Source organism: Eurypyga helias, unplaced genomic scaffold (assembly GCF_000690775.1).
Source record: "Eurypyga helias isolate BGI_N326 unplaced genomic scaffold, ASM69077v1 scaffold10628, whole genome shotgun sequence".
In the NCBI taxonomy this organism is placed as follows: domain Eukaryota; kingdom Metazoa; phylum Chordata; class Aves; order Eurypygiformes; family Eurypygidae; genus Eurypyga; species Eurypyga helias.
In genome coordinates this window covers 92,095-111,766 of record NW_010265432.1, presented here as the reverse complement: position 1 = coordinate 111,766, position 19,672 = coordinate 92,095, and the positions used below count along the sequence as shown (strand labels likewise).

Sequence of the window (19,672 nt, the reverse complement as noted above, 5' to 3'; positions counted from 1 at the left end):
GGTTTTTTTGTTATGCTCTTAAACATCCATGGTGGCTGCAGATTCCTAAGCAGCAAAGATCTGTAAAATGCCAGTTTTTTCAAACTGGTGCAGTATGTTGGGTATCTTTTTACGTAATGTGTTACCATGATACTGGCTTTCACTGTGGTCATAGCCCTGGGTGTTACTTCTTGCCCTGATGTGATGGTTCTCACTCCATTTTTTGGCTGAAAGCTTAGCAATATGGATATCCAGGATGACAATGTTGTGCCTCCATCATTTGCATTATATTCCTGTGCTTCACCTCAAAAAGCTCTTGTGCTTTTAGCTGTAGCTTGATTTACTGCAGTGTTAAAATGCTGTGAGGTTCCAAGAGCTTCCTGCTACTTATATATGTGTATTTATCTAAGCCAAGCTGTACTCGGCGCTCTACTATTACGCTAAATCTGGGACCTGAGTTGGAAACTTCCTGTACAAGCAGTGAAGCGGCAAGTGTTGGCATTGTCTTGGGCATGGCACCACCACCCACCTCTAAAATTCCTCCTGTCAATCACCCATGCATCAACCAGTTCCTCTGAATACATCACTCACTGTAAGTCAGCATGAGACTGCCAAGGTGACGTACTCACCCTGCTGAGGTTGCCAGTCGTGTTGACAACAAGTGCAGATAGAAGCTGGATTCCTCCCCCCTCCTTTCCTTTCTCTTCCTTCCTTAAGCACAGGCTTCGAAGAAGAGAGATTCAGCCAGGTAATAATTGCCTTTTCTCACTCTGCTGATGTTTACCTTCTACCTGTACAGGGCTCCTTACTCAAAATGTATTTTATTATTCTTACTTAATGGAAGAAGTAGAAATACACACTGGTTACCAGCAGATCAATTTTAAATACCCTTTTCCCTCTCTTCTACATCATTCAAGAGGAACCATTAGCAAAGCTTAACACCAAGGCTTTAAGCTTCCTAAAAGAACGTGGTTAACTATGTAGCTTGTTATGACAGTACATAAATGTTAGAAATACAAATTATTGCAAACAGCATATGCCTCTGACTGAATCAGTGTGAGAGGGCCATCACACTCCCTCCACGCTCACTCCTGTTGTGGTATAATCTTCTCCCAAACATGGACAGTGATTGTTTCATTGCTTGATATGTCCAGTAATTTAAGAAAGTTCATCATGGGTAAAAATGGACCAGATTAGCCAGAAGAGGTTAATACTTTTCATTTTTTACCCCGGAGTTTATGATACCTGGTCTAAACTCTCTAAATAACAGAGGCCATAGGTCTTGAATTAAGTCCTCCTAAAAATTCAATGCCTGTTACTAATTAACATGCATGGTTTTGTTTCCCTGTGCTGTAGCAGGTATTCTTAATTTATGTAAACACTGTAAAATTCAGGTACAGCTCCCTGCACCTACATCTTTTTTTACTAGCAATGTATTAAGTCAGCTTCACAAAAAGCATCCTTAATGTGGCCAGGACAGCCTGGCTTTGCCTCCACTGGGGCTTTTGTCATCGTTTGTGCTGCAGCAGAGCACAGCCTTAGGGCAGCAAGGCCTCTCTCTCTCCATTGTCATTACAGAAATAATTGTAGTTGCTTTGGGGCTGTAGCACTGTTTCCAGTTGTACCTAATTTGTATCAGGGGAGTTGATGGGTTGTACATGAGGGGGTTGAGGAGGGTTAAGGCACAAGGCTGGGAAGGGGCCTGTGTTCCTGTGGGTTGCTCCTGCCTCAGAGCAGAGTTTTGGGTCCAAATTTCAGCAGGTTTGCTGATGGGAGCTGAATGTTGATTTGGCTCACAAGAGGTTGTCCTTGGGAATATCCATGAGGCAACAAAATGTGGGAGTTGGCCATATTCTGGTGCGTGGTGCATGGGGAGAACACCCAAGTGTGTGCTGATACAAAAGGACACGGTAGGAGAAGTGAAACAACATGATATTGCCCCCTCCCCTGGTTGCCTCAGGCACAAGGAATTTTGAAAAGGTAGAAAAGAACAAAGCTCATAAAGCAATGCTATAGGCAGATATATAGATATATCTTATAGAAAGATACATAGATATATAGAAAGCTTCTTCATAAGAAGCTGTACATAAGGCTCTGAGTATTTTTACAAAGAGAAACATTTGCCACAGTATAGAGTATTTTAAATATTTGCAAGAATTCTAATAGGCAATTATTTTAACTCAAATGAAGCTACTGCTAATCAGGAGACAGAGCTTATGCAGAACTTTGTCTTGCAAGCAAAAAAATATTATTATGCAGCCACTTAGCGTAATTGCTACGTAAGAATAGGATCTAGCAGAGCATTAAAGTGGATGTTTGACATTTAAGCATCTGGTTAGAGTTAGTGGAGCTATCATTTTACCTTTGTGTCACAAACCTCTGCCATGTTAAACTTTAATTTCTCAGGTTTAGAGCCCATGAGCTTTGCATAAAAATAAGGGTTCATTTTATATGAAAATGTGCTCTGTCATAGTCAGATTTTTTTTTTAATTCTTTCCCTCATTTACCCTCAAATGTGGGTGTCTGAGGCTGACACATTGTCTCAGCAAATTAAGTCAAGCTGGAAGAAAGGGTACAGTGTTACAGCAGAGCAGCAAATAAGATTTACATTTTCCAGCAAGAGTAGTAATTAGGCCACTGCATATTTTATGTCTTCATGTTTATTTTCAAAGCGGTATATCAAAATAAGCATAGATGTAACGAGATGTAAGTGCTCCAACAAGCAGTCAGGGCTCTTCAAGTAAAAACTACAAATTACTCTTCAATTTTGCAGCCACCCGCAGAGTTCAGATCTTTAAAATACCAGCAGGCAGGTGCTCTGGCCACAGCTAATTGGGCATGTCATTAGGGACATACTGGGTTTCTGTAATACAAATTATTAAGGGAATAGGCCTAATTTTGAGTGATACAGTACTTGGCATTGTGTTGCGGACTTCAGCGCGTGAGGCATTCGGTGCTTTGGGAAGTAAAAGGAAATGTTGAGCTGATCCGAACTGCTTGACTTGAAGCATCCAGAGCAATGCCATGGGAGATGAGCAGATAAGCTTTGAACACAATGTCCCCTGTCCATGAGACAAGACAGTGAAGACCTGAACACTCCCCAAAACACATTCTTGCAGCCTGTAACAGCACTGTGAATGATATAAAAGATGGAGGGGATTCTGCCCCTGTACTCTGCTCTTGTGAGACCCCACCTGGAGTGCTGTGTCCAGCTGTGGAGCCCTCAGCATCAGAAGGATATTGACCGGTTGGAGCAAGTTCAGAGGAGGCCATGAAGATGACAGAGGGCTGGAGCCCCTCTGCTATGGGGACAGGCTGAGAGAGTTGGGCTTGTTCAGCCTGGAGAAGCGAAGGCTCCGGGGAGACCTTATTGCCCCTTCCAGTACCTGAAGGGGCTACAAGGAAGCTGGGGGGGACTTTTTACAAGGGCCTGTAGTGACAGGACAAGGGGTAACGGGTTTAAATTGAAAGTGGGGACCTTTAGATTAGATATCAGGAAGAAGTTCTTCCTGGAGAGGGTGGTGAGGCACTGGAACAGGTTGCCCAGAGAAGCTGTGGATGCCCCATCCCTGGAAGTGTTCAAGGCCAGGCTGGATGAGGCTTGGAGCAACCTGGTCTAGTGGAAGGTGTCCCTGCCCATGGCAGGGGGGTTGGAACTGGATGGTCTTTAAGGTCCCTTCCAACCCAAACTATTCTATGATTCTATGATGGGGTCTTGTGTTCAGTGGTTTTGAAAATCGGAGAGATACATTGCTGCTGTGGGAAGAGAATGGTCTAAAGGGTCACAAACTCTAAATCCTAATGTCCTCAAGAGTGTCCTCCCTCTGGCTGCATATTCAGAGTCTGTGCCCTGCTGCATGTTAGGTGGAGTTGTTGCTTTCCCTCACTGCACTCAGGAGGTGGCTTGGGCAGCAACCACTGCTTTTACCTGTGTTTCTGCATAGAGTCTTGCAGTGTTTGCCTACACACTATCCTGCTTTTCAGGCAGAAATAATGTGACCACAAAATCAGCTGACCAGAACTGCAATTATATGCTAATCTAAGGTTTTCAAGCATTAAATGCCCGTAGTATTCTTCCTGTTTTGATAGCTTTCTTTACAATGTAATTGCGTAAATTGAGCTAGATGTTTTGATAGCTTTCTTTACAATGTGAGTAATTGTGTAAATTGAGCTAGTTTTAAGAGAAAAGAAGTCCCTAGAGATAACTCTTCTTTCTTTTTTTCGAAGTCCCTAGAGATAACTCTTCTTTTTTTTTCCTGCCCCCTTCTTTACTTCACCCTCCAATCCCAAAGATGCAATCCTTCCCTGATACCTGCTAGAGTACTTCATATCCAGATACATACTGTAAGTACAGTAAGAAAAAGCAGCCCACAACATAACCCTTTACCTTGCTTCCCCACAGATCTGATGGCACACCAGCCTTGCTGCAGCTCTCACAAGTAGAAAACAGGTCGGGTATTTCCATCTGCCCTCTTTTGAATTGCATCAATTCTGATCATGAGCCAGAAAGAAGAAGAAATGGAAGATAACTCCCCACCGCTGTACTCCACCTGTGGCCAAGCGCACTTACCGGAAGAAAACCACTTGTACAGCTACACCGAAGAAGTGGATGATGATCTGATATGCCACATTTGCCTGCAACCTTTGCTTCAGCCGTTAGACACGCTCTGTGGTCACACCTTCTGCACAGCCTGCCTTACAAACTTCCTCGTGGAGAAAGACTTCTGCCCCATGGACCGCAAGCTTGTGATTCTCCAGACGTGCAGGAAGTCCAGCATACTCGTGAATAACCTCCTGGACAAGCTAATGGTTAGCTGCCCTTTCACAGAACACTGCTCGGAGGTCGTGCAACGTGGGCACCTCGAACAGCACTTCCAAACCCAGTAAGTTTTTGTTGATAGGCCTTTTTTTTTCACTTTTTTACTTAAGGGGCAGGGTAGGGGAAGTCTTCTATTAATGCTGATTAAAATGTAAAGAAAGATTTGTAGATTTCAGTCCCAATGAACACCTATAGTATCATTTGGGGCTGAATTTAGTCCATTTCTATGACAATTTCTCACTCTTGTTTTATAATCAAATGCATTCACGGTACTTCATGCTATCATTAGCAGTTCTGGGTGGATACCTTGTGGTTAGCTGCATAATGGAAGTGTGTATTTAGTCATCCAAAGAGATCTGTGAGTTTTGGGAAGCTGAGCTATCGTAAATATTTTAGTAGTACATTAAGAGTTTTATAATTGCCCTTTCTTCTATCCTTTTTTGAATCACAAATGACCTATATGAGAAGTAGAGCAGAAAATATTCCGATTTGGTATTGGTCTTTGGAGCTGAGTGCTTTCTTCCAGGTGAGCACTTACTCGTGCACTGCACCATGGGGCACTCAGAGTCCTGGCTTCTGCAGTGCGGTGTGGAAGAGCTCCCTGGGCTGACTTCCACTCCAGGATTACCTTTCCTGGTGGTTAGGACATCCTCTTTCCTGCCTCTGGGAGAGATGACTCCAGGGAGCAGTTTGGCTCCTCTGCAAGCAGAGAACCGGTGATGAATGATGCTCTGTTTTGCAGGGTAAAAGCATGTGCTGCTGCTTTTGTGTTGCCTCTTCTGCCTTTTGAGAGAGATTCATTCAGAGCTGTGGTTACTGATGGCAGGCAAATGTTTTGGCATAGTCCGGGCAACAGCACCTTGGATTTGAAGAGAGGTGGGGTCTGAGAGATGTCCTTTTTGTGGCCTGTCTCCATTGCCCAGTGAGATGACTTCCCCTGTAGTCTGCAGGTCTGAGTTATTTCCTAGGTGTGTGCTTCTGCCTGTGCATGGTGGAAGAAGACCTGAGCATCCGGCACAGGGCTCTGGGCTGCTGCTGGGGTTTTTTTTTGGTGATGCTGAGAGGCAGAGCATCCCTGGTGAGCCGGAGCACGGCTGCGTGTTCACATGGCTGCAGGCTTCTGGGTCTTGAGCCCTGTAGCTGGAAATGTCTCTGCAGACTGTCATTCAGACATGTCCCTGTTTGACCTGGAGATGACATTTCCTAAAGCACCTGGATTCTCACAAGGAATTTATTCAACATAATTACTGAATTCATTGTGGTTTAACCAACCAAAACATGTACCTGTTTTGCCTTACGAAAACTGAAGAAAAGCCCAAACCCATTAGCAATAAACCCCTTGCAAAGGGCAAGAGCCTACTTTTCAGCTGCCTGTAGATTTGGGTTCTCTTGGTCTGTCCAGTTCTGGACCTGGCTTTCCCTGTTGAGGCTGCTGCTGTCTCCTGCCCCATGGCATGAGAGGTGGTGGCAGCAGCCTCCAGGCCAGCAGTGCTCTGCAAGGTCAGCTTTCTGCTGCTGAGGGGAAAAATGAGCAAAGCTGCTTATTTTCTACCATTGGTCAGTACTTTTCTGACAGGCCTCAAAACCAGATTTCAGCAGTCATGCAGGTAAGGGACTGACAATCTGCTGTGAGCTGCTGTCACTGAGATAGGCTTTCTACAGATTCCAACCACAAAATCTTGAGCCCTTAGTGCATATACCCTTTCCCTTTGCTATACATATAGCCGACCTTAATGTATTTTAGATCTTTCTTTTTTGTCTTCATTTTTTTTTTTTTTGAGATGCTGGACCTGTGGCCATAAAAATACCGAGGGAAAAAAACCAAACAAAACACCCCCTACAAAAGAAAACCACAAACAAAACATCACACAATGAATAAGCACACTGGAATATTGTTTTTTACACAGAAGCCACTCAACTAGCACAATTCCTGATTTCTAGTGTCAACTCTTCCACATGGATGCGTGTGAGTCACTCCAGTGCCTTGGTTTCTCCTCCTTGAGGTAGTAGTAAAGAAACCCTTCACGTACATCCCCTGCAGAACTGCAGTGTTGTAAACCATGGTTTAGTCCTGTAAAAACCTGACAAGTTTTCTTCCAGTGCTTATTTCTGAATGTCCTTGTCCTGTATTTTCCTCTTAGGATCTCCAGGATCCCATGCCTCTGGCTCACTTGGCCTGAGCCCAGTGAGGGGTAGGAGGAATTGGCTTAGCTAACCATGTTCCCACAGCCTCTTGCTGTCCCTCCTCCTCCGTGCCAGGGTCCCAGCTTTGAAAACCCAGAGAGCAGGGAACTGGAGAGACAGAGCAGTGGTCTTTCTTCCCATCAAACCCTAAGGTAGCACAGTGCTACGTAGGCTGGGCAGCTGCCTTGCCACTCACACCATGGGTTTTCCTTCCTCAGTGGGTGCGGGCTGAATTACCTTAAGGCCAAAGGACAGAGTCAGAAATCAAGGGGAACCTTTGCTGCTGGGGAGTTTGGCTTTCTGGGGGGTGGGTAGCACAGCCTTATTGGCATTTCCACCCTTGGGAAGAATTAGGTGGGAACTTTGAATGACCCATAAGGGGGCACTTCTGCAAACTTGTACTCACCGAGACTATGTGGTACATTTATTTTCTTAAATGCAACATTCATTAATTAACACCAAAGGTATCTTGTGCTCTTGCATAATTTAATTCTCAGAAATGCAGAAACCTCCCTTGCCATCCCACCTCCAACTCGTGGCAGGGCAGGAGAGAAGGGCATTGTGCTCTTCAGGCACCAGCATGCCCAGGCACAGAGCAGATCGAGCTGATGCTGTTCTCTTTAACTCTGGTGAATCAATAGAGGAGAGAGAAAGTGTGTGACTTTGATAATAAAAAAAAATAAAATAATAATCATAAACAATCCAGTGCCTGCAGTGAGAACAGCTCTGAGCCCGTCTGAAGTCTCGACTGAACGTGATCTGTGTTCTCAGTGAATAAATTAAAGTAGGCTCCGCTAGAGTCACCGGGGCAGTTGGCAGTCCTCGCATTTTGTGCGTGATTCAGGCTCAGACCAATCCTGGTTCTCAGAGACAAAATGAAAGCTTGCCCTGATCAGAGACGAGGCCACTGATGGGACAAGGTGAGTTTGCTGTTTTCTGCTTTGTAATTGATGAGAGAACTTTATTTTTTTTTTAAACACTGGTTACCATGGAGTAGTCCATTTAAAGCATCCTTATGTAAAATGTTTGCTCTTGCATCCTTCCAAAAAAAAAAAAAACCACACCAAAAAACGAACACTGACAAGAGACATGTCCTTGGATTATAACATGATTTATGTTTGCACAAAAGCATCTGACTGGATTTGGGGAATTCAGGCTGAGATGCAAACTGTGATCCTTTGCCGTGTTTTACTTTAAAAAGGTGTGGTCTTCCAATATCGCCTGCTTCAAAACTCCACGGAGGGCATTTCCCTCCCCCCTTGCCAGACAGCTACACCCTTCCGTGATGCAGTTTAGCTCATAACCCATCTGCTTGTGGGCAGTGATGTAAACGTACCAGCTGCCTCTGAAGAACCACTGAATCCTGCAGGAGGCAGGTCTCTTCCCCGAGCATCGCACTCCTCTGCAGCATAAGTCACTGTCTCGCCAACCACGCCGTGCCGTCCCTAAACCTTCACATCTCCCCATCCGAGAGTCACATCGAGTAATCCTCTTACAGGTCAATGATTTTTTTTGCAGTGTAGCTTCGTTTAAGGGATTTAAGCTCGATTCATAATGTGCTACCGTTGCGTTGAAATGGGAAGGCTTGCATAGAAGGGGCTTGGCTGGCACGAAAGCTTCACGTTGTGTGTCCCACCAGGACGGAGAGACGGTGGGAAGGAGGAAACCTAGCGGCAGTGCCAGCCCTGCATTGAAAATGAAGGCTCTCCTGTTACTGGTCCTACCTTGGCTAAGTCCTGCAAACTACATAGACAATGTGGGCAACCTGCACTTCTTGTACTCCGAGCTGTGAGTACGCACAGTCGCGCCGGCGTCATGTTCTCTGTCTGTCTGTCTCACCCGAGCAGTGGGAAGGGGCTCGCCACGAGAGTTTTGGGGGGTCGGTCCGTCTGTCTGCCTGTGTGTCTGTGCGTACATGCGAAGAAAATCCTGCGAGGTCTTGCTAACAGCTTCAAATTGTGCTGCAAACTAGCTGCTTCCCATCCGGAGGGCTAATAATAGCAGTATGTCCCCATTGCTGTCTGCTCTGGAAGCAGCTGAGACTCACCGGGTGAAGCTGCCTTTTTCCTTATCAATTTGTTTTTCTGTGCCAGTGCTTTTGGTTGTCGTTTGGTTTGGGTTTGGTGTTTTTTCCATTTCAGAATCTGTTTCTTGTCTTTGCTTTTCATAAAGAGCTTTGGAGGGGACCTGGGCGTAGAGGAGGGCATTGGGGCAGACACCCCTGCTCGAGTGCTCTCTGTGTGTACATGCATAATGTTCTGTGTGTAAAGCTGCATGCCTGTAGCAAAATGCTGAGAAGCTTTTCACCAGAAATAATTCACTTGAGACAAGAAAGAAATTTCCCATATTTGTGTTTTTGCCCACAGCAGAATGTTGTTTTCTTCATAAAGCAAATTTAAACGTAGCAATCCGTGCATATATCTTCATGTTCTTACAACCCACACCTCAAACACCCCCATAGCTGAGCTCTTTTCCTCATAAAACAAATATTCTATGGTATCATCTGTAAATGATACTAATTTAATTTGTGCTTGAATGTTATTGTACTAGTTAATAGGGCTTTTACGAGTAGAAATAGATAGTTGTTCCAGTATGTTTTAATTGTTTTGTTTGTGTTTTAGTAAATTATAAACACAAAGATTTTCCTTGAGATAATGAATGAAATGGCTCATTCTGCTCAAAAATGAAAAATGACTGTATTGTGCCTACAGTGGGCATGTTTTACTAAGAGTTTTGATTAGTACCAATGAGACTAATTTCCAGATGATTTTGTCTCTACTGTCAGACAGAAATAACAGCATTTTCCAGAAACACAAAGTCCCCTTTTGAAATCCTTGTGTGATATGCATGGCAACTATTAATAATTTAGTCACACTGCATGCAACTGCTCAGGATTTCTGTATGTCATTGGTGTTAAACATTTAACAAATCTGGGACTGAGGCTTGCAGCTATGCTCTCATTTTAATTTACTGGCATTTTGTTTAAGAATATTTAATTTAAAAAACCCAAACAAACAACAAACCCCAAATAACCTATCACAAACAAAAAGCAGTTAAGCCAAGCAGGCTACAGGAGCAATCAAGCTCAAAACAGAGCAGATGAACACTTATAATGGAAACAATGGCATCTGGGACATCTCGTTTCCAGGAAAACAAACTGACGAGATTAATCAGAGCACGGGCGCAGACGCGGCCTACTTGCTTTTCTTGGGGAATTCAGGTTCAGTGATTCTCCCAGGGTAAAGGGATGCACAGCAGCTATTAGTCTCTTATTTATTTAGCCTTCTAACCCACAGAGATGTTCGTCTCGCTGGATGTCGGCGGTTGCTCTTGGCTGTGTGAGTGTGGGTTGGGGCTTGGACGTGCACCTTCGGTTGTCAGCAATGGGAGGTGCACGTCCCCTCCCCGGTGCTCAGCCCTGGATGCTACCTGGCACCAGGAGCTGGTGCTCAGGTCCTCGCGTGCTGCTCCATCTCTAGCCAGGGTAGTGGGAAGGGTTTGCTGGGGCTGACATAAGCCAAAAGGGCGCTGGGCTGTTTAAGCTTATTTCAGGAGTTTCTCCTCCTCTTCCGCATGTATTCGGTGCCTCTGGCTGCTGCTCAAGGCACTGATGTACTAATCTGTGGGATGGATTCAAGGTCCTCTCTAATAGCAGGAGTTGAAAGAGAAAGAGGAATACTGATTTCAGTCCTGTTCGATCAGTTTACATGGAAGTTACAGCCTACAGGCTGCTGCTTTGGTTGCTCAGACACTTGTATGCGGGAGGTTTTTCATTCCAAGATCTGTGAGTGGGATAGCATGGACACTGCTGTTAGGGACAGTCTGGCACCTGGGGCACAGCTTTACTGCCCCCAGCCCTTTTCTTTCCTGAAGCCCACAGAGGCAGCTTCGTAAATCCTTCCATTCCACAAACACACCAGCCACTGCTGTGTATAGCATATCTGACGGCTTGCCCTGTGACTCGAAACCAGACTGTAGTAAGCTGAAAACTTTTTTTATTATCACACAATCTTTGGTTGCTGGCCAGTAAAAATGCTGCCCTCAGTCAGGACTCATTATTTTGTTGGCTGGCAGCCACCAGAGATACCAACCGAGGAGGAGGAGGGGGCTGGTGGGGGTGCAAGCGGCAAGGGAAGAGCTGAAGGACCACTGGGGATGTGGTTACCATCGCTGGTGCTGGCAAAAGAACAGGAGTGTTGGGGTTCACACTGCTCTCCTGCTCATCTCTTCCCTTCTGCCCCATTCAAACGCAGTTAGGTTATTTGAGTCGCACTGCAAGGGTTTGCTTTAGTTCAAAGGCATTTTTTTAAATGCGGATCGAGTGGCTTGAGGAATAGGGATTACAGTATAGCCCAAAGCCCATCTGGAGATGCAGGCTCTGGAATCCATCTAAGAAATAAAGGAGATTTTTAGGAGAGTCAAAGAGGAGATGTGAAGTTGGGGGAAGGCTGTGCCAGCCTTTTGCACTTCAGCTGGGTGCCACATGGGTAGGGAAGAGGTGTGTGGACGTGTCGCGGTGGCACATGATAGGACAGATGTTGGGTGCTGCAATTTTTAGGTTTCTATTAGCAGCTGGATAATTATAGGTATTCTCAGCAAGCAAATACATATCTCCCAACACTGTCACCTGCACTAAAACCACTTCCCTGGCCGTTGTCTGTTGTTCCTTCCCAGCCCCAGCAAAGATGTCAGCACAGATGCTGTTCTTGTCCTTGCTCTTAGCCGAATTGTGAAGAGCAGCATGTGGCAAACTGGGGTGCTCCCTCCTGAGGGCGAGCCTATGGAAACACCTGGCAGAAGGGCAAGAGAAATCTGTGAGATGTTCCTTGAGGACCCCCTGGGAGGGAGTGGGATGTAGTCACTAATAGCGCTCTCAGCACTCTAAGGATCTACATGGGTCTCGGGGATACCCCAGTCCAGGGTCCCTGATTTCTTGATATCCCTGTAAGGCTGCTTTGGTGAGTATCTCTTTCTTTCTTATCTAAAATATCTTCTGAAAGGAAATACTTGCCCAGGAATTCTTTTGAGTTGCAGAATGTTGGTTTTAACTGGGGAAAACAATGTGTGTTTGGGGAGGCAGCCTGTGGCCACTGCAGGAGGCCTTCCTGGGGGTGAGGACCTGGTGGCACTGCTCACACTGAGGGACCCCAGTCTCCATCGCTATCCCCCTCCCTTCAAAGTAGGACCAGTGCAGCAGGGTATTTCTCAATAGAAGGGTTTTCTGCACTTGGAGCTCAATTGCCACTTAAATAACCAAATAAATTTGTGAGGAGAAGTAGGATGCAAGACTAGTCAGTGAACAGTCTTGCCTTGTCCCTCTGGGACCTCAGTCACGCAGGAAGTGTGGTTACCAACCTAATCCCCCTTCGGCACGTGGCCATGCTGGCTGAGCGAGTGCCTGGGAGGGTGCTGGGCATCGCGTGCGCTCAGCGCAGGTCAAGCACCGGGGAGCCCGTGGCAGCCGTGTTTGCTGGAGCTGCTTCCCTCCGAGGATTAAACAACTCCTGGCCTTAGTCACTGCTGGTAATCCACCAGCTAGATCCACCCCACCAATTTGAATCGAGCCTTTTTTTTTCTTTTTTATTCTATTGTTTGTTAGGGTGAAGCACAACCTGCTCCAGCATGAAAAAACTACTTTTTTTTTTCTTACTTCTGTTGGTTTTTACGTGACACAGTCTCAGGGATCTCACCAAATTAACTGGATCAAGTTTCCTCATGTAACTTTTATACGAAAACTATTCTTAGATTTCAGAACAGCTTTGGGCTGAAGTAGCCAGCAAAATTTTGTTTCCCCATTCAATTCAAAAAGAAGCAAAGCAAGGCCCAGCTGTCTCCAGTGTCCTTGGGCATGTCATTTTTTATGGTAAGCACAATTCAGGTCAAGACTTCAGGTGCACCTTCCCGACCCTCTGCTAGTGCTGAGTCTAACCATGCAGCCAGCTGCTTTAATTTCTCTTCAGCTCGGTGGGGAAACCTGTGCCTGCCTTCAAGTCTGTCCTTGTGAAGTTAGTTGCACGGAGGCTGGGGAGTGCAGGGCATGCGTTATTTGTGACAAAATTGGTAAGTCTGGAGCACCTTCTGGGCTCATGTTAGCCCACCACAAAAGCCATGCATGGGCCTCCTTATTCTGTGCAAAGCTGCGTGTATGGAAATCTGTGTTAGAGTTAAGCTGTGAGGTTAATTAAAGCTGAAAGTGTTGGAAAGTGAGGCTTGAATGGAAAGATTCTTGAATGAAAACATAAATAAAATATTTAAAATATCTGCATTATATAGCCAGGACAAAGCATGCCCAGATATGCAAAGTTTCTTTTCCAGTGCACTAGAATTGGATGCCTCTCAGGGGAAGCAGAATTGAGATGAATTAAAGCAGGAAGGCATGGGTGCATAGAGAGCTTCAGCCCTATGCTACAGCCTCACAAAGGGGCCAGGATGGAAACATGGCAAACCCTGACATCTTGCATGGAAGCAAGAAATAGTCTTCTCAGTTCCTGACTCTTCCCGTCTCCAATATCCTCTTTGGGAAAGCTTCTGATCTGGATATTATATCGAGTCTGTACAGGTACCGTGGTGCAGGGGCACAGCAAGCACTGGGTGCTCTCAGGCTCCCTTTCTGTGTCTCCCCAAGCTCTTTGTAAGGGCAGCAGATCCTTCCAGGAACTAGTTTTCTTTCAGATTTCTGGGATCACTCCCAAAATCTCCAGGAACAGCTGGTGTCATTTCCCCAACCTGTCCCTTCCCTGCTGTGTGTCCAACCACACTCCACCATCTCCTCTGACTCCTGGCCAGCTCATGCACAAGGTGCTGAGTCTGCAGGAGACTTCAGCCCACTGTCCCCCACAGGTGTGGGAGATTCCCAGGCTTCATGTAGAGATGATGCTGTGGCCAGGGCTGGGTTCAGCTGCTCTGCTCTGCGGGTTTCTTACAAACAAGCGAGGTAGGGTGCAGTGCCACAAGTCCCCGTAGTACCAACAGTGGGCAAAGGGGGAGGCGGTGGCAGGGATTGACAGTGCCCAATGTGAATTTTCTAAAGACATGAGGTGGTGTGTTCAGGAGTGTTTGATACGGGCTGTGCTGCTCGCATAGGAGGTGCAGCAGAAAACAGTTGTTTCCACTGACCACGACTGTTCTGGGTCCGGTCACTCTTTGACCAAAGACCAATTGCACTCTGTCAAATTATGTGGTGTTTTTCCCTTAGCAGGACGGAGAGGCCTCGGTCTCTCCCCTACCTTCTGCCACCCTCTCCCAGAGACTTTCCCTGCCCGCACATCCCGTCTGGTTCCACAATCCGAGTTAGAGCGTGCCGCATTTTCGTGGCATGAGTTAAGTGTTACTGGTCAGCATCCTTTTCCCCAGCACTGTGATTCTAGGTGCAGAAATAAATTTGTCTGGGACAGGTCCAGAAACCAAAACCCCTTTGAGAGCTTTAAGAATCTGTTGATTCTGCCTGGGAATTTTGTGTGTAACAGAAGTTGGCATTTCAGTTATATTTTGAGAGAGATCCCGCTTCACTCCTTCTGCATATGCACGAAACTCACCCGTACTCCATTCACAGCTACCTACGCACTCTTGAGGTCAGAATTAGACCTTTTCCCCTGCTGGCACATTTTCTCATGGCTGGATTTGGGTTTTCTCACACCTTTGGAAAAGGCTGATGTTGGCCAATGTCAGTCTCCACAAATACAGTTTGTTGCCAACAGTAAAACCTGAGCCAGCCAAAAAAAGTGAAATCCTGCCAAGCTGGAAAGGCAATGCAATAATTATGGTTGGCAGAAAGGTTTCTTTTTCATGAATGAGTTATGTCTGAGTTATGTCTGATTTTTGTGTAGGCTGCTCAAAAGAAGTGTGCTTACATGCCTTGCCCATGTAATGTGGGAGCATGGAGGGGAGCAAACCTTCTCCCCCTCAGAGGCTGGTTTGCAATAGGCATCCCACTTTGGGATGGGGACCAGAGAGGAAAAAGCACCGGGGGGAGCCCTGGATGGCCAGTGGGGTAGGAGGGAGGTGATGCTCATTGCAGGAGGCCGATGCTTACTCAGAAGCAGCAGACTCATTTCGCATCTGACATTAAGCCACAAAAGCCGTATGCTGCAAGTTTGGCCGACCTCTGCATCTCTCTGACAATTAACCTAGTTTAGCTCTGGCACTGGCAGCATGACAGGGATATTTTTCCTTGAGCTATTTCTCTGACAAGTCTGGCAGAACTGGGCTGTCCTGCGACGTGAGGATAAACACTGCTCTTGCAGAGCTCTTATGCCTGTCATAGCTTAAATCCTGCTCTGAATCTCTGTTCTGAGATCAGCTGCAACACAGCTCATATCACTGTAGGGAAGAAGACTATTAGGTCTGAGGGTCATCATGGGGTTTTTTTGACACTCTTGACCTTTTTGGGTGAATCTGCCTTCGAGGTCCCTGAAGGACAGAGTAGCTGACTGCATCTCTTGACCTACTTCATGACCAGAGCTGTTCTTCAGCAACTAGAACTGATTTTCTGCATCTTGGTATGTGACTGCTTGTCCAACCATCTCCCCCTGTGCCCAGTAGTGACTGGGTGCACAAGAATGGGACAGCATAGATGTGGCTGCTTGGGGCTTCCTCTTGCAAAAGGAGGGTCCAGGCTGTTCCCTGTATGTTGAACTGGTACCTCAGTGGAGGGATCTGTTAGTCAATGACATGTTGTATGTCATGACTAAGACCCTATAGCCATGGAAGGATTCTTGGCTTGGAGATGAACTCTAGTTTGGGATTAAGAATGTGAACTTTTCTTTTAAAGCATGTCAGAAAGCTGAATTCACCTCCAGGCCTCAGCAAAGCTGCAGCTGGTGAAGGCTGAGTTTAGCCAGTGAATCCTTGGGTGATCTCTGGAACATACTTTATCCATTCATGTGACTTATTAATTGACAACAGATTCTGAATATAAATTGAAGCAAGTTCAGGAACAACACAGTGAAATGGCTGGAGATTAGAGCAGATGCTGTAGAACTTTTGCACACATGGGGGAAAAAGAAACTCTGAAGCATCCCTAACTTCCACATATTGTACAATGTATCCTCCTGATACCAAGGGAAAGTGGCTGGCTGTAACAGCAGGCAAGTCAAGTAATTTCCAGGAAGCCTGTCCCCTTTCTGTTGAATTTCTGTTGGCAGCACCATTACACGTTATTGACAAATTCTTGCTCTTCTCAGAAGGGCAGACAGACAATCAGATTTTTAATGATTGCATGTAACATTGACCCTTTCTGCTCTGGTATTTATTCTCTTTGTCAAGACACTGAGCTGAGAGTAACGGATACCTGAATGAGAAGAAAATAATCACCATTGGATCCTCTGACCTTGTAGAGTTGTCTTGCTCCAGGAAATTGCTGTGACACATGGCACAAAGTCAGGTTAAGACAAGAAATTTTCAGTTTGCTGGAGCCATGGTCATTCTTTATTTGTTCTTCTACCAACTCCATATTATTTACCTAAATAATGTAAAATAAATCAATAAAAATGTCTTTAGTGATATACATTTCAGGTACAAAATTTGATTATCAATGTGTCACTTTGGGATTTATTTTTCACTCTTTGACTCTCTTGAAATCACATTGACAGGAAGCAAGTGTTTTAGGTCAGCAAGTCATTTCATGTGCGCATATTGGGAAGCTTACACCTCTAAATATTATGCATTGCTGTCCCATCATTCACTAGACAGTGTGTAATATATTCTTAATGTAGAATTTCAATATTTTAATAATGTCTTAAATACAGGTTGAGGGAAATCTGGCATGCTGTAAGGATTGTATTATCCTTTCTCATCCGCAGAACTTAGTGAACTGATAAGATTAGTAGACTGATGGCCTTGTTATCTTTTGTTTTATTAAGAACAGTACTATTTTTGAAAACATAATTCAGGTGTTTTCTACTCCCATATGTGATAAGCATTACTGTTGGATGTTATTTTTAACATTCAGCTAGTACTGTAGATGTCCCACTGTGTTTAGCTTTTCTTCCCATGTAAAATGAGTAGTGGAATGGTTTCATAGGAGCATCCATAGAGGCCCCTTCACGTGTGGATTTTAGAACTCAACAGCATGAAAGGCCAGAACATGGCCCATGTGGAGCTGGCTTTTATGGAGAGGAGATGGGCATGATTAACCAAATCTGTCCTGTGGTCCACAGGAGACCACTGGAAGCACAGAGCACGCTGTGCTTTGTTACTCTATGGGGATGTGTAGGTTGATATGGATGAGCAAGGTTGTTTCCCTTGATATGTATGAGCATCTCCTGCCAAGATGCTAAGTTACAGTCAGAAATAAGCACTCTATACGAAGAGCACGTGTTACAACAAGCCCTTCACCAAACAGGTTTTGCAGTGGGAGCGGGAGTCCCAGGAGGCGGTTGTCTTGACCTTATCAGCTCCCAAAGGAGCCTCGCTACTGGTTCTAGTTCAAACGTTTGGCGCATCTCTCCTCAAAGCATTGCTACCTGCTTTGTCATGACAGCAGGAAGATGGCACTGCTGGAGAAAGGATGACTACAGTTCTTACCCATATGCAGTGTGTATACGCTGGTGTTCCTTTTTTGCTCTTGGCACTGCTGTGGTTACAGTTGTCATTAGGATCTCTTGCGGGGATGAGCGTAGTTGAAAGTGCCAGTTGCTGCTACTTTGCCCCAGCCCAGACTGTGATGGGAATACTGATACTAGTAGTACTAGTAAAGCCGTCTAGAAATGCTGAGAAGATCCTGCCGTAGACACCCAGCGTTAGCTACTGCTATCCATGCTGTCCTCTTGTCCCCCTGCTGTGACCGGAGCCCTGGCACAGGACTGGCATAGTCCTGCGCATCCCTCACAGCATCCAGTGTGGGGGATGTGCTGTGATCTCTCCATCTGCTTTCCACTTGCTTTGTGCTGTTGTGGGTCAAGGGTATGGCCATACAAACCTACTTTCCTTGGTGCTGTGCCTGTAAATTTTGTTGGTGTTCACTTTTAAATTGCATTTAAATTTTGCATATCTTGATGATTTTTAGTGGGTTGAGTGTGCATCGTTTCTAGCAAACATGTTGCTTCCAGTTTCTCCTCTCAGACGAGATTAAATTCCAGTACATTCTTGTTTCATCCTTTCAAAACATGAGTGTAATGAAGTTGGACAGCAATGGTTGCTGCATTTCACTTCTTTTGTGCTCTTTCCCCAGTGGTCTAAGCATCTGTATGTTTGAAGGCACTTACAGTTATGTTCTCTGAGTTCAAAATAAATCAGAAGAGAACAGACTAGAACAGGACAGTGCATTCAATAAGATATGTAGTGTATATATAAACCTGCACTTAATATGTTGAGCTGACAAAGCAAAGAAGAGCGTAGTCCCACAGATGTACCTTTTTTTTTAATTATTTTTTTGAAGTCTAGGCTTGAATAATAGTAACAAGGCCCAAGTGAACAAAAGACATTTTTAAAGGGAGGCCGAGACCCAGTAACCCTCTTCTGAAGCTGATGAACTGTAATCCATAGCAGATATTTCCAAAATACATTTGCTCTTGTTCTACCTACCTCAACACAATCTGCCTCCACCTTCCCCTTCCCTTCCCATCTTCAGCAGATGCTTAGTTACATCCCTCATATCTTTGCAAACTCAGTATTGTAGAGGCTAGCAGTCTCTTTCTTGGAAAATGCATTTCACAGATTTGTGATGGTCTCCTTGCTTTTTGTTAAGGTCTGCTAATTATTGTTCAAATCTTCCTGTGCTTCATGTCTCCCCTGTTTTTCAAATCCCCAGCAAATAGAGGTTGACAACCAATGCAAAAAAATACCATGGTGATTTTGTGCCCTGTGGTGCTTTACAACACCAAGAGAACTCAAAGCTGACAGCATGAAGGTTTTTTGTCTGTGATGAGAGGCTTGATTTGCTTGCGTTTTGGGTAAAAATAACAGTTTGCTCTTAAATAGTTGCTTGTCTTTTTGCAGTGTTACATAAACTCTCTTGACCCTACCTGCCAAGTGCAAATCGGCTGCTTCTGCCCTATATATGTTTTGAGAGAAGATATAGGTTAGAAACTCTTTAAATAGGCAATCTTCTGTTGGTTCCCTTGGCGTGACTTGTAATGCTTCTTCAGTTTCTGTCATCACCAGTGCCAGGCCGTGTTTTGGTTTCTTTTAATCATTTTTCACCTGGCTGCTCCTGGCTACCCTAAATTTTTATCTTTCCCTTGCTTCCTCTCAATGCCTGTTTTCTTTACACCTCTGTTCTTGTTTCTCCCACACGTCTGCCTTGCTCAGTACAGCAGTACCAAGGGCTCAAGGTTATCAGGGAAACGTGGCCTTGAACACTGCACGGCATGACAGCAGCATGTTCATTCTAACAAAGGAGAATTGGACTGGTTAAAAAACATAAGGTGCTCTTGGACACAGATTCTGTTGTACCCATGGCAGTAAATGCACAGAGTCAAATAAGGACAGAGTATGCTGGTCATGGATTTAACTGTGGTAGGTGAATGGGGATTACCCACCTGTAATTTCAAGATCATTTGAAGCTGGTAAGTTCAATCAGTCCATGGAGAGAGGCTTCTGCTTGGGCTGCACAAGTCCTGCCCTCTTGTTGTAGTGGTGGTGAGACCTTTTCTGCTCCCTTCTCTTGTCTCCAAGGACCTGAGGGTCTGTCACATGAAGAAATAATCTGTGAAAGGGCTATTCCCTTCAGTGTCTTGTCTTTTTTGAGGA

The 19,672-nt window shown here is 45.2% G+C and overlaps 1 protein-coding gene across 2 annotated transcripts in view; it reads left to right on the top strand.

Annotated features, from left to right (window-relative positions):
- Positions 1–4,476: 4,476 nt before the first annotated feature.
- The window catches only part of LNX1 (ligand of numb-protein X 1, E3 ubiquitin protein ligase), a 67,673-nt gene continuing 52,477 nt past the window's right edge, over positions 4,477–19,672 (top strand). Inside the window, exon 1 of one of the 2 annotated variants that reach the window (XM_010156745.1) lies at positions 4,477–4,862. In XM_010156745.1, coding sequence (XP_010155047.1) covers positions 4,477–4,862 — 386 coding nt within the window. Of the gene's footprint in view, positions 4,863–8,678; positions 8,771–19,672 lie in introns of those variants that run through there. The other variant, XM_010156746.1, reaches the window with a different exon arrangement.